Here is a 14,948-nt window from a genome sequence, read left to right on the forward strand (position 1 = left end):
CAGTCTACAGCAGTTCTCAGCCCTGAATCATCAGTTTACATCAGTATCCAGCCTTCTGTGCATCATCCATACATGCAGCAGTCATCTGGTGAAGGTAACACAGCATTCATAAGCATTTACAGCATTCTAACATAGCGTAGAACAGTCCACCATCTTCTTTTCTTAGCCTCAAGTGTGCAGCCCTTCCTCATGCCCTTGGGAAGAGTGCATAGGCTCGAGATCAGTTCATCGAGGTGTTTCTACAGCCGTGTACAGTTCAGCCAATCTCCGATCCTCCGAGATCTTGCGTTTGGCTTATCTACAATCCACAGTCATTCTCTCTAAAGAAATAAAGCAAATACTATCTCGTTAATCGGGATAGGGGGCCCTTCAGTGGGTAATTCGGGACCCAATCTGGTGTACAGTTCTCATCTCTCTCTCTCATATATCTCTTTAAAGTTTGAAGTATTGAAATGGATTGCTAAACTCACGAAACTCAGGATACAGAAGACGGTGTGAGCATCTGTGTGACAAGATCTTCCAATACAAAGACTTTCGCTGCATATCACAGACATATGCAATACTATTGGGGTCAAACAGGGTTGCCCACTCTCTCCTACACTCTTTGGTCTATACATTGATGAGATAGATGCCTGGCCTTTGTGGATGCTCACTCATGTAGTGGTCCCCATATTGTTGTATGCAGATGACATTGTCTTGATCTCAAATTCAGCCAAGGGTTTTCAGACACACTTGGATGCACTGGAGAGGTTTTGCATGGAGAGAGACCTCTACCGTCAACCTTGGACCAAAGTCATGGTCTTTAACACATCCTATGAAGTTGCATCATGGCTATCCTTCTTGTACAGGGATGTCTTTGTGGAGATCGTCAAAAGGAATGTAAACCTCAGAGTGACCTTTATGGGTCCCCGCTTTTGCATGACCATGGGCGCCATTGATTGACTAGCCAAAGGCCATGCCTCCCTAGCCCCTCTAGAGGCAGTGCTTCCAAGGCCACTTCGAGGAGCCTCGCATGGAGTGTTGGCTTTTTGACACTTTGGTACGCCCAACAGCCATGTATGGTGCAACTTTTTGGGGACCAGGGCTTGGAAAGCCTTCCTAGAAGAGCACAAAGAAGCTACAGGTTATGATGCTTTCACGCATGATCATAAGTAAGATGTCGGTGCCACAAAAGGTTGATGCTAGCAAAGTTTGGGGTGGCCCCACTTGCCAAAGATGCCCTCTTTCAAACCATCACCTATATCCGGCATGTATACATTTGGCATGTTTACACTCGATAGGGATCGCCTTCCAAGGTTGGCACCAGAGTCATCTACGCAGTTACCTCAGGAGAGGGATTAGGTTGGCTGGATTGCTCTCCACCTCATCAGCACCATCACCATCATTATCCTCGCCAACATGTATTTGGAGGTAAGATGATTGGTTTGATGCTTTGGCCTCCAGATGGACTGTCTTCCTACTTTTCAGTAGGCTGGACTATCTAGATCAACCAAAACATCTTGCTGTTTGGGGATTTTGCAGAAATTGGCACTATTTGCGGTTAATTTTGGGTATTGGAGGCACATTTGGTTGGCATTGGAGCATTTCCCCCAAATTTTTGGATATTACAGGCACATTTGGTTGGCATTGGAGTATTTCTCCCAAATTTTTGGGTATTACAGGCACATTTGGTTGGCATTGGAGTATTTCCCCCAAATTTTTGGATATTACAGGCACATTTGGTTGGCATTGGAGCATTTCCTCCAATTTTTTGGGTATTACAGGCACATTTGGTTGGCATTGGGGCATTTCCTCCAATTTTTGGGCATTGCAGCACTTGGTACAGGTGACAATCGCATTAGCAGATTTACAGGTGCACATCTGGTTTAGATGTGGTCTAATTGGTTGCTTAAAAGTTAGGGTTTTTCTACATTGAGCCCATTTTTGGAGCATTCGACCAATTTACATTTGATCTGCCAGGATTTGAGCACTTGCAGCTCTTACAGGTGTCAGCTGATTGTGTTTTTCACGGCACATGTATACATTTGTGGTTTCTACCGTATGTGGGCTTATATGATGTGTCATGTTTTGGTTGCCAAAAATGTATGGTTGTATGTGGATGGCACTGAGGAGCGTCCTCTTGCACCTGCTCCAGCGGAAGGTGAAGTGATTCCCGCTCATCCTCCTGCAGGTCCACCTCCTACTCAGCAGCAGCGTACTTGGGATGCTAGGGATGCTCAGGCCCATGCATTGATTGCTCTCTCGTGCCGCAGGCATATCATACCGCACATTCGATCTTGCACCACTGCAAAGGGTGCTTGGGATACCTTGGCGGCATTGTATTCAGGTCGCAATGAGGCTCGTGTAGCTTACCTTGGGGGCAAGCTTGAGACTGACCACATGCTTGAAGGTGACTCTATCGATCAGTACCTTACGCATGTGAAGGACCTACGAGAGCAGCTCATTAACATTGATGAGGTTTTGACAGATAGCTATCTTGTTCAGACAGTTTTGCGCAACTTGCCTGACTCTTATCAGACATTTGGCACCACTTTGCGGTTGTTGGCTGGCAATGCACCTAATGCGGTCACTTTTGACAACCTTGTGACTCTCTTGCTCAGTGAAGAGAAATCTCGTTCCAACAGGAACAACATGATGTCTGTCGAGTCAGCAATGGCTGCTCCTTTTTGTGGGAATAGATCTGGGCCTAAACCTAGCCCATCGAATCCTCCCAAGACAGAGGACAAGCCTGAAAAGAAAAAGCGCTGTAACTATTGCAGGAAAATAGGGCACACCATAGAGGAATGCAGGAAGCGTATTGAGAGTGAAAAAAAGAAGAAGCTGGCATCTTCTTCCACAGGTGTAGATCAGGCCAATTTGGCTACACATGTCTCAGCCTTAACACATACATCTTCATTGCCTGCAGAGATGTCTTCTGATGCCATTGCTTTTGATGACTATGCTTTATAGTCTGTACTCCATGGTATGCATTGTGTGGCAGATGCATTTCAGGGGGGGATTCTACTTGCCCACATGCAGTTGGTGATGCCTCATGGTCACTTATGCTTGTTGACCCCTATGTTGGTCTATGCTAGACGCTTTCTCTTATGTGATGTCTATTGGAGATGCCTTTTATGCTGTTTTCCCTTGCAGCGGGATTGTTTCTACAGTGTTGACATTGTCACTTTCTCACATGTGATGTTTACTGGGAGTGCCTTTTACACACTTGGCCAGTGTTGGCTTGCTCTCATGGTTTTGACATGTCACATGTATATTATTCATTGTGGGATTATGCATCTTTACATTTGCCATACATGCCACTGATCATGGCATCGCTGAGAGTTTACCTATCCTCTCATAGCATTGGCTGATGCCCGCCTTGAGCCCCCACTTTTTCTCCCCATTTTCAGCTTTTCCCATTGCTGATTTTTCCTCATCGGACCCTCCATTGATGAGTTTCACTTTTGCAGCTTACATTGCATGTCTCACAGGCATGACTTCTGGATCCTGTTGCCTTTACACATGCGTATATGTGCTACCTCCTCTTATGCTTATCACTGGTGCAGTTACAGAGCATTGATGTGGATTACATGCAGTTGAGCTTGGCATTTGGTACTTGCCTTTAGGGGGGTATTATGCGATGCCTCTTGATTTGATGCAGTCAATGTCCACGTGATCTTTTCCATGCATTTCTGGTGATGCATTTTTGTACTACTGTGCTCTAGCATTAGCACTATGACATTAGGGATTCTCCTTTTCCCCGTCATATAGTGCTTGCTTTTTTCATTGGCACTGCAGTTCACTCTTACTGAGGAGCATAGTGCAGGGCAGCCTTCACAGCTTTATCACCTTGTTGCTACCCGTTCACACCATTCACTTGAGGGGGGTTTGTTGGTCATGTCCACTCCCGGCTAGTTCAGGTGTGAACCTAGCTTACTCACGGGCACTTTTTCCCTGTGACTGGACACAGGTTTTTTCCCCGTATGAACACACTTATGTGTGTTGGGCACTTTTCCCTAGGCCTTTTAGTACTCACTTGTACTTTCATTTCACATCATTATTGAGTACATCTTTTCCAGCACTCTTACGTTTCTTTGTGCTTGAGGTTGTGTGTGTGTGTGTGTGTGCAGGCTAGCTTCCCTCCTACCCAACAGTGATGTAGTTTGATGATCAGAGATGCATGGGCATGTACTTACTGGAGCTCAGACGCCATAGGGATGCATTACTGAGACAACATGCCAAATGGCAGACCCGACATGATACTTCCTAGAAGATTTCTTTAGGCATCATATGCGTCCATATCAGAGCCCACCGCCCGCGCTAGCGGTCCGGTCTTCTGCCCCCGAGGGGTCCTTAGTGATAGAGCTCGATATATTTTGCGGGCTAGATGTTTGTGACCCAAAGCATCACGACCCACCGGATACAGAGATCCAGGAGGTTTTGACACCATGACATGCTTCCATCATAGTGGCCAGATACTTTCTCGGCCATCAGAGCTGTATTGGATAAGGAGGGCATCGTTATTAGTCAATCATGGCTAGTTTCTCCCATACACGGTCACATGCTGATATCACATCTGTATACACTAGTGATAATCGTTTTTCCTTTTCTCTCAATTGCTTTTTCCATGGCTCTGTATATCCATGATATCATTGTATCACTTATGGTCTACCGTCTCATAGACCCTTGGGGTTTTTTGTAGACGTTAATATTACTTTCTTTCTTTTGTTCTAGCTACTTTTGTATAAAGCAGCGTTAGATTACAAGCTCTAGCCAATTGTTTTGAGGAAGCTTGTAAATGGAGTGGAAAGTTGTTGGGATTCGGAGCTTAGTAGGTGTGAACATCTCCTATGTGTGGGTCAATGTGTGTGTGTGATTTCTATGGGTCAAAAGACAAATCTTCAAGCCTACAAAAGCATGTACTTGGTGAAGGTTTTACACATCAATCAAATCATTTTGAGTCCTGCACACTTCTCTCTCACCACCCCCCCGCCCCCCCCCCCCCCCCCCCCCCACAAGTAGTAAAAAAGTAGAAGGATACACCAGTCAATAAAGTAGAGGTGATGAATGCTACATTGGAAGAGGAAGCCAAGAGACGGGCACGTGCCTTACATGTACGCGATGTACGCGTAGTTGGTTGGGAAGGGAAATCCCGAAGAGGATGCAAAAGCTCTTGCAACAAAAATTGGAGCCACTTATGTATCCATTACTGGAGCATGGGGAGTAGGTAGAGATGAAACCAGGGCGAAGATGTAACGCGCGGAAGCTCTGGGTAGTCTTCTTTCAGCCCTAAACACTCTTGAAGACCTCCTGATGCAAAAACGCACCATGATGCAAAAACGCAGGTAGAGAGAGAGTAGAGAGAGAGAGTGAAGTGTGCTGGAATTTCAGTATATACTATGTACAAAAAAGGTACAATTCTGTACAGCCATGGGCTGCCTTCATAAAAAGGTGATAAACCCTAATATCTGCCCCCTTTGGGACCTCTAGTGACTCACACCCCTAGTGGGAATGAATACCTAAGACATTGAGCAAGGGGGCTATTTATAGCCCCTTGGAATAATGATGAACTGGCCGACTGCTGGTCGGCCAGTTACAGCTTCATTAAATGCCCTTAAATGCAGCCGACTGGATGTACTTGTTGTCCTGGCTGCGCCTGCTGCTGCCACTCCTTCCTGGCCTTGCTGATGTCAGCCGACATGTCTTCTGGTACAGCCGACAGCTCCTAAACTCAGCCGACTGCTCCCTGGTGCTTCTCCAAGTCCAACCTGTCCACTACTGCATCTTGTGCTCCACAGTCTGACTCTATCTGGTTCCTAGTCTTTATCTGCTTGCCTCTTCTGGATCTAGCCCTAGAAATGTCCATGGCATCTGTGATGCACATGACATCCCCCTCTGCTAAACTTGATGACGGGAATCCAATCTGCTCTTGGATGACTGTCATCATCCCAATCCTGTTCCGAAGTCCCTCTGTCATCATCCATCCCTGGCAAACCTTTTTCTCTGAAAATCCAATCTGTTCTCCAAACCACTCTGTCTCTGATGAAGATCTATGCATCTGGTCTTCCTCTAGTCCACAATCCATTCCTGCCCCTGGCTCTGAACACGGTCTTGGTCTGGAACTGAGTCTGGCACTCTCACATCACCCTTGGAGGATCAACCTCCCTTGGGACCGTAACCTGAGAACCCATCTGGCTCACGGAACTGCCATCCCCATCTGGCACTGTGGAACACCACCAACAAACTTCCTGGGAGTTCTTCCCGATCTGTGTTCCTGCCTTGGGCTTCGAATCCGTGTACTTTCCTGTACCTTGGACCTGTACACCATCATCTGGGACTGATTCAGTGTTTAGCTTGGCTGAGCCTGATGCTCTGATACCAATGTAACGCGCGGAAGCTCTGGGTAGTCTTCTTTCAGCCCTAAACACTCTTGAAGACCTCTTGATGCAAAAACGCACCATGATGCAAAAACGCAGGTAGAGAGAGAGTAGAGAGAGAGAGTGAAGTGTGCTGGAATTTCAGTATATACTATGTACAAAAAAGGTACAATTCTGTACAGCCATGGGCTGCCTTCATAAAAAGGTGATAAACCCTAATATCTGCCCCCTTTGGGACCTCTAGTGACTCACACCCCTAGTGGGAATGAATACCTAAGACATTGAGCAAGGGGGCTATTTATAGCCCCTTGGAATAATGATGAACTGGCCGATTGCTGGTCGGCCAGTTACAGCTTCATTAAATGCCCTTAAATGCAGCCGACTGGATGTACTTGTTGTCCTGGCTGCGCCTGCTGCTGCCACTCCTTCCTGGCCTTGCTGATGTCAGCCGACATGTCTTCTGGTACAGCCGACAGCTCCTAAACTCAGCCGACTGCTCCCTGGTGCTTCTCCAAGTCCAACCTGTCCACTACTGCATCTTGTGCTCCACAGTCTGACTCTATCTGGTTCCTAGTCTTTATCTGCTTGCCTCTTCTGGATCTAGCCCTAGAAATGTCCATGGCATCTGTGATGCACATGACAGAAGATATTGATCATCAGGTTTGGTGACTTGGAGAAGAAGAAGGCCTTCTTCCTCTCCAAAAGGATGGCCCTTAAGGGGAAAAGATTTATTTGGATGAGGACCTTACACCAGCACAGATAGCACACTGGAAGGAACACATGTTGCCTGTGCTTGAGGCAAGGAAAGAGGGGAAATGGGTGGTATACAGAGATGGCCGAGTCATCATTACAGAGAGGAGGCCCGCCTGACGGTGCGCGGCCTATGAGACCTTGCGATTCACGGTGTGGAATTGCAATGGAGCCCTTAGAACAGATGCAGGATACTTTCACACACAGTGATATTGCTATGTGTACGGAGATCCATCAGTGCACAAACAAGAGGCTTCCTGACGTGCGGGTTATAGATGGGAATCAGTGTTCCACCCTTAGCTACGCACAGTGGGAGGTACCAGAGCATTTGGAGGAGTGGCAATACTTTTAAGGGAGGAGGAGCTTCATGACAAAATACATGTGGTACATAGAGATGCAGATGCGAGGTACATGGGGGTCCGAGTATGTAGAGAGGGGCTCTGCAAGCTATATGTGGCGGTTTGCTACTTTCCCCCAGCCCACTCTAGGTTTGCACCATTAGGAGAGTCGCCCTATACGCCACTATATGATGATATCATGAGGTTTGCTAGCATGGGAGACATATTACTATTGGGAGACTTTAATGCACGTACAGGCATGAGCAGACATAGCTGTATGATGCTCAGGAGGCTATGTACCGGGAGATCACGGCAGAGGATGTAGGGTTGCAGAGATAAGAATAGGATGAGGGGGAGATTACAGATTATGTCAGGCATTTTCTCACACTCGGGAGTGCACATGGGTTGGTCATATACAATGGCCTATCGAGATGGCATGGATTAGATGCTCTCACACACTGGAACTCTAAAGGGGGAGTGAGCACAGTGGACTATTTGATGGGATCTCCTTCATTGATACCTGATGTGCGGGGTTTCACGATTTCCAGTCAGCCCATTGGCATAGCAGTCGATCATGCATACATGAGTTTCACACTAGTAGGTGGATCCCCGAGAGATGGGCCAGCTATTCATCTACCTAGGTACTCGAGATATCAGTTTACATGTGAGACAGCTGGGGTTTACCGAGATGCAGTATCTGATGGCTTGTTTGCTTTAGACCCGCATAGCCCTCTGGGCGAGATTACGAGAGGATTGGTAGGTGTACTACATGCATTTGCCTCATATGCGTTTCCCTGCACTATGATCCCCCCTGCAACATTGCCCCACATAACAATTGGTATGATGATGAGTGTCGTGAGACACGGGCACAGCTACAACGTGAGATTGCCATTGGGACTCACACACAGACAGGCTAGGATGATCTTTCGGTGCTTTGTGCGGAGGAAGAAACGAGCCTACCTGGCTAAGTTTGAGGAGGAGATCTACGAACTCTTCCTGGGGAAGGACAGCAAGAGGGCATGGAAGATATTTCACGAGAGACAGCTTGGTACTCCGATTACTGCACCTGAGGCATGGCATGCTTATGCTAGAGAGCTATATGATGCACGAGGACAACCCCCCACCCCCCCTCCACTAGGAGCTAGACCGACTAGTAGCACCTTTTTTACTATGCGGATGGTGCTAGATGCGATAGACAGGTTACAGACTAGAAAGGCATAGGATCATGATGGGCTAGTTGGAGAGCACTTCTCATATGTGCGCGATACTTTGGCTCCGCTGATCGTACATGTGTTTAATCGTGCCATTTGTGAGGGTTTCTCGGCAAGCTGGACAAAGCATATCATTGTACCACTCTTTAAGAGTCATGGTACGAGGCAACTATAGGACGATCATGATTGGTCATTACTTGACCAAACTATATGGCTCTATATTGGAGTCGGAGTTGAGCCGCTGGGCAGAGAGGCATGGTCATTGAGCACAGGGATAGGCCGGCTTCTGGAGAGGATTTACTACCTTGAATCACATACTAACACTTCGGGCACTTATTGAAGAGGGCAGGGCATAGAAGAGAAGGATATACTATTGCTTTGTGGACTTCCGCAAAGCCTTTGATACCGTACCACGTGCTAGGCTTATGCACAGATTGCATGACATTGAGGTACCTGAGGATATGCAGTGGGGGGTATATGCTTTGTATGAGTTTGTGATAGGCAGAGTTCGAGCTCCAGGCGGACTATCCGATATGGTGACCAGCACGATAGGGGTGAAGCAGGGATGCCCGCTATCACCCACCCTCTTTGGACTGTACATTGATGTGGTCTCCGATTATGTAGACAGATTGGGAGGCCCAGGGGCATGCCTGGCAGGGGTGTTGATACCCATCTTGTTATATGCTGAAGATATTGTTCTAATCTCAGACTCTCCGGAAGGATTACAGAGACATTTGGATGCATTACAAGCATTCTGTGCAGATAGAGATCTGACAGTGAACCTTGGGAAAACCAAGGTTATGGTGTTTAACACCACATAGGCATGGGTGACGAGATTAGAGCCTTAGTTCACTTTCCGAGGGCAGCCGGTTGAGTACGTTAGGTCTTATGTCTACTTGGGAGTTACTTTCACAGGACCACTTTTCTCACTGAAGGAGGCAGCAACAGATATATTAGCTCGAGGGCATGCAGCCTTGGGGGCACTTGAGAGGCAGGGTGCACACATATAGTTTCAGGAGCCGCACACCAAATTGTGGCTATTTGATACACTTGTCACACCGACCCTCCCGTACGAAGTTCCAATTTGGGGGCCCATCATACATCACAGATCTCAGAGAAGGACGGATGAGGGATGGAGGCAAATGGAGAGACCACTGATTATGATGATTGCCCGCATGATTCGGAGCAAATCATGGGTACCACATGAGATTGTTCGGGCTGAGCTGGGTGCCGCACTAGTAGTGACTGAGGCCCTATTCCATGCTGTTACCTTTTTACAGCGGCTATGGGAGCTCCCTCCGCAGAGGTACTCCCGATTGGCATTGACCTCATCCATACAGTTGGTAGAGGATGGAGATACTCATTGCTGGTATGCTCAGATGAGATCATGGTTTGACCTACATGGTTTGCGGATAGAGGCACTACCATCCTTTCAGTATAGCCTGGATTGTCCATTTTTGGATCTCACCCCCTCAGAGCAGAACCGCGTGAGTAGGATGGATATCGTCAGAGTGGACATAGAGAGGACATGGACTAGTCCCCTTGAGCCCTTAGGCACGAAAATGGCGCATTACAAGAGCCATTTTTTGCATCTCTCACCAGATGATTTTATCTTGTGGAGATTGTCTCATCCTATGTTTACCTTGATGTCACTTTTAGTGGCCCACACTTCACCATGCTTCCCGCAGCACATACTAGAGTGACGGGGATCAACCTTGAGCTTACTTGAGTGGCAGTGCTTCCAGGCACATTTCCAGGAGCCTAGGATGAAGGGTTGGGTTTTTGACACCCTCGTCACACGAGCCTTGATGTATGGAGCAGTTTTCTGGGGGCCAGATTTATCCGATGAGGATTGGCAGCGAGTTTAGAGGTCCTAGGTCATGATGTTCTCCTGTATGATACGCAGCAAACCATCAGTCCCACACGAGATTATCCAGGCAGCGTTTGCTGCAACCCTGATGGTAGTGGATGCACTCTTCCAAATAGTGACATACCTCCATCGCATCAGTCACATGGATGCCCACAGGTGCTCGAGGCTTGCCTTGGAGTCCTTGAGACAACTAGCACTTGAGGGCCACTCTGGAGTATGGTATGCATTAGTTTCCGCTAGGTTCTTAGTATATGGGCTCCGCATGGACCGCCTACTATCCCTTCAGTACAGTTTGGACTCCCCTTTTCTCCGGCTCTCTCTCGAGGATGCGAAATGGTTTATCCGGTTAGATCCTCTCAGCCTCTACACCCATTGCACATGGATCACACCTCCGGAGCTCCCAACAAATATGCACTTCTATAGAGATCACTTCCTCACGCTCATTGAGGATGGATTCATCCAGCATACTTGAGTGTTCACATGTCCCATGCCATGTGGATTGCAATTGGCCAGATACAGGTTTCATCCCACCACCTTAGTGGAGTGCGTCTTCAAAGCCGGACAGCTCATACGAAGACCCAGAGAGGAGAGGATTTGCCAATTATGCCACCAGAGGAGCATTACATATGCCGCTGCCCAGTATACTATGAGATCCGTGGGATGTTTCCTTGTCTGTTTCGTGAGGGATTTGGTCCAGTCCCAGGATCATTGACTTCTTGGACTAGCGTTGCCTAGGCCTCTTCTTGAGCTCCGCAGACAGAGGGACACTTTCTTGAGAGAGCTTGGGACCTAGCCACCCCGCCCCCATCCCTCGCCAGCCAACCATCACCAATTTCTTTCGGACCCAAGAGGTGGAGGACACCGATACAATGGATCTTCTGGACCCACCTTGAGTTGCTCCGGACCCACCTCGCCCGAGAGGAGTTACCTCGGACCGGGCCCTCGCACTGCCCCCAGCTGTTGGCCACGATCCCCTCATCAGCTCCAGACCTAGGACATGCTCCACCGCCATCAAGCTACCTTTCCACGTGACATAGCTAAGGGAGACCTCTCGGCCATACTCATTAGCCCCATGCTTGATATTTTGGAGAGTGGTATACCATCTACTAGGAGCTGATGCTGCTCTCATGCTTCTATGTTCCTAGTATTCCATGATGAGTTTCCATGGACAGTTTTGTATCACCCCAGCGAAATAGCTATGTTTATATTTTGTTTCTGTTTTGTTTTCCATTCCATGATGAGATATGCCACTATTACTTTGGTCTCATAGGCCCATTGGGTCTTTAGTAGACGCATAATATATCTTTCTTCTCTCTCTCTCTCTCTCTCTCTCTCTCTCTCTCTCTCTCAGCCAGCTCTCTTGGTACCATGCAATTTAACAAAAGGAATGAGTTCAGTGTGGGTGGGTACATGCCATAGGAATTAGTCTCAAAATCTGTAGTTTTTTCAAAAACATAATGCCATGCTCCAGCTCAGCTCAGTTCCAAGTGGAGAAAGAGGTGTCACTTGGCGTATATTCAATAATTAGACATAGTAAGGCTGTTTGGTGATTATAAAGAAATTAACTAAAAAACTTTCTTTCTGGTAGAAGGATAATAGGTTCAAAGTAGCTCTATTTTGTTCAGAGTATCTGCAGGTTTTTAGAGCCCTACTTAACGTGATTAACCACATTAAAGGTTGAGCTTTATTTGTTTTACTTTTTGGCCAAGATTTCTGTCATTTGATTTTGAGAGGCTCTCCTTAAAAAAATATTTGTGACGCCCTATTCATGACACATGTTGAAGGAAATAGAAATAGAGAAGGAAAGAGCAATGGTTGCGTTGAAGTTAGAACAGGAAAAAGCAAGTGAAAGGCTTCACAGAGAACTGGAGCACAAGGTACATTTTTAAATATTATACCATTTTAATAGACTTACAAAATATAGATTGAAAGACTGAACTAGTTTTGCCAGGAAGAGGAAATCAACCTTAAGCTCAAGAAAGCAGAGCTTCTCACAAAAGCACAAATAGCAGCAGCTGTTGCACGGGAGAAGTCAGTCTATTTGAATGATGTAAAGGATGTCAAGCAAGAAGTAAGCTTCAATTTTCTCTAAAAGTAACCTATATGCATGGCCTTTTAAACTTTAGTGTTGGTACACCCTTGTTGTGCTGTATGTTCTTGTGTGATAAGCTTAATGGTGGGGTTTATTTTCCTGAAATGGCTCAAGATCTAGAATCAGGGTAGATTGAATTGTGGTGAGTATTTTTTGGATTCTGCAACCTTAAGTCACCATGCTTTCATTCTGCATGCTAGAATCATGTATTCTGCATTGCATTCTGATATTAGACTCACTTATCTTTTTTACAGCTTGAGGCTTTGCATATGGCATTTTATACACGATCAGAAGAAGTTCGCCAGAGCCATACAGTCCATAAACTTGCTGTGGTGACTAAATACCTAACTTGTTCCTTCCTTTTTTTATTTAAGAATTTTCTTATCAGGAAGAAATGGTTGCTTGACTCTGTTCTATGTTGTACAAATTTAAATTTTGGCCTTTAGTGTAGGCGAGACTTGTCCAAATCTCTGGATTTTTCTGACAAAGTAAGATGGCAATGAATGAAATAGGCATGTGTAAAAGTCTTTTATTTTATGCAGGGAACCTTTGCTTTGGAAGATGCAATGAAAAGGGGGGCTCCAATAGAAAAAGAGATCTCTTTGATTCTTTCTTCTCATGGGGGCTCTGGTTCAGATCCTCTTCTTGATGCCGCCATATCTTCTTTACCCAAGGAAGTTGTCAAACAAGGAACCAGGACTCCTGCCCAACTGCATCAAAAGGCAGGTTCCAACGACCAGCTTCAATCTGTTTGTACTTGTTTAAAATGTTCAAGCTGTTCCGTTTCTCTTTTATCTGATTTTGGCTCTGATTTCTTAAGGATTTTTAAGTGTATCTCTAAGTACTTTCGTGTCTGGACCTGGCTGCTACTATAGTTTGAAAAAGTGAGCCTAGGGAATATTTATGGTCATGGAATCAGAAATGTGCACTTCTTTTCACCTGCTTCATAAATGACCATGAACCTTAGGTCATACGCTTTGTGATGGTCTTGACCAAAGTCTCACCTCATTTTGGGGCTGTCATCTCCCTGAGCAGAGAGCATCTTCAATCCTCACCTATCCCTTCTAATATGGATACGTGAAGATTCTCAAGTGAGTGCTTAAGGTGAGCATGAAATGTACATTTTATCTTGCTAAAGTAGCTAGCATCTCGTAGCCAAGTTGTGGCCAGCTGGTTTATATTAATTCTTTCTATCTGAAGTGATGCAATTGCCTAGCAAGCTATCCCGCGCGCGCGCGTGCGCGTGTGTGTGTGTTTGTTTTTAGCCTGCAACCTTGTTTGTCTGCGACCTAGCCTGCGACCTTGTTCATTTGTGACCTTATTCATCTGCGAGCCTGCGACTTGCTTGTCTGTGACCTGTTCGTCTGTTCGATGTGCGACCTGCTCGTCTGCGTCTTTGCAACTTGCCACCTGCACGTCTACTTCTGTCCTGCGTCTTGCCACCTGCACATCTTTCTTGTAACACGTTAATTTTTGCCTTTCGTTTCTCTTCTTTGTACATCCCTTTTTGAGTGCGTGTGAGTGTGTGCAAGGGTCTCTGTACAGTGATCTCTGCAACTATGGCGGCCTTTTATGAAAGGAAAAGGAATCAAGAAACCAAGAAAAGACATTTCGAAATCAACAACTCGGGGGTGCTAAGTTGCCTTGTGTGGTCTCGCCAACAAGGAAATATTTGCAAAATGCAATCATAGTGTTTTTTCTTGGTAGAATGCCCACGGCAAGTGATGTTGCACAATGGCTTTGGTCTTTACTGGTTGGCAATTACGTGGAGGGAGTGTATTACGCAGATAAAGGATTTTATGAAGTGTTGCACACTAAAAATCAGTATAAGCTACAGATGCTGGAAAATCATCATTGTACTTTGGAAATCAAATGGTGCATATCTTACCTTGGATGCCCACAAAATATTATCAAGGACTCATCAAACATAGATGCCCAGTATGGGTGGAAGTAGTCAACTTTCCTAATTACATGCGAGAGGATTTGCCTGGGCTTGTTGCTTCTCTTGGTATAGTCATATGCCCACCTCGTCCTCCCGGTAATAGGAACAGGTTTTGTATACTTTGGGCCATGACTCAATCCATGCCCTCGTCCATTGCAGTGGAAGTAGATGAGGTTCATATGGTTGAAGCTTATTATGAATTGAAATGGGGTGTATTTGTTGGTGCATGTTACACATGTGGTAAATTTGGTCATATGGCCACTCAATGTCCTATAGTGTTGCATCCTCCACCGCCTGCTGTGGTCTCACAGCCGACATCAAATGTCAATGTGGAAGTTTAGGCACCTCCTATCACAAGTGGGCAAACTGACAATTAAAAAAAAACAGCC

At 46.2% G+C, this 14,948-nt stretch overlaps 1 protein-coding gene across 1 annotated transcript in view; it reads left to right on the plus strand.

Moving 5' to 3' along the window:
* LOC147636840 (MICOS complex subunit) overlaps window positions 1-14,948 on the plus strand; it is a 74,328-nt gene that overhangs the window by 23,514 nt on the left and 35,866 nt on the right. The window contains exons 6-9 of the mRNA XM_086800395.1: window positions 12,310-12,402; window positions 12,477-12,596; window positions 12,872-12,949; window positions 13,160-13,339. Coding sequence (XP_086656521.1) covers window positions 12,310-12,402; window positions 12,477-12,596; window positions 12,872-12,949; window positions 13,160-13,339 — 471 coding nt within the window. The remainder of the gene's footprint in view (window positions 1-12,309; window positions 12,403-12,476; window positions 12,597-12,871; window positions 12,950-13,159; window positions 13,340-14,948) is intronic.

Source organism: Cibotium barometz, chromosome 7, assembly GCF_041138505.1.
Source record: "Cibotium barometz isolate CiBa-2024 chromosome 7, ASM4113850v1, whole genome shotgun sequence".
Classification (NCBI taxonomy): domain Eukaryota; kingdom Viridiplantae; phylum Streptophyta; class Polypodiopsida; order Cyatheales; family Cibotiaceae; genus Cibotium; species Cibotium barometz.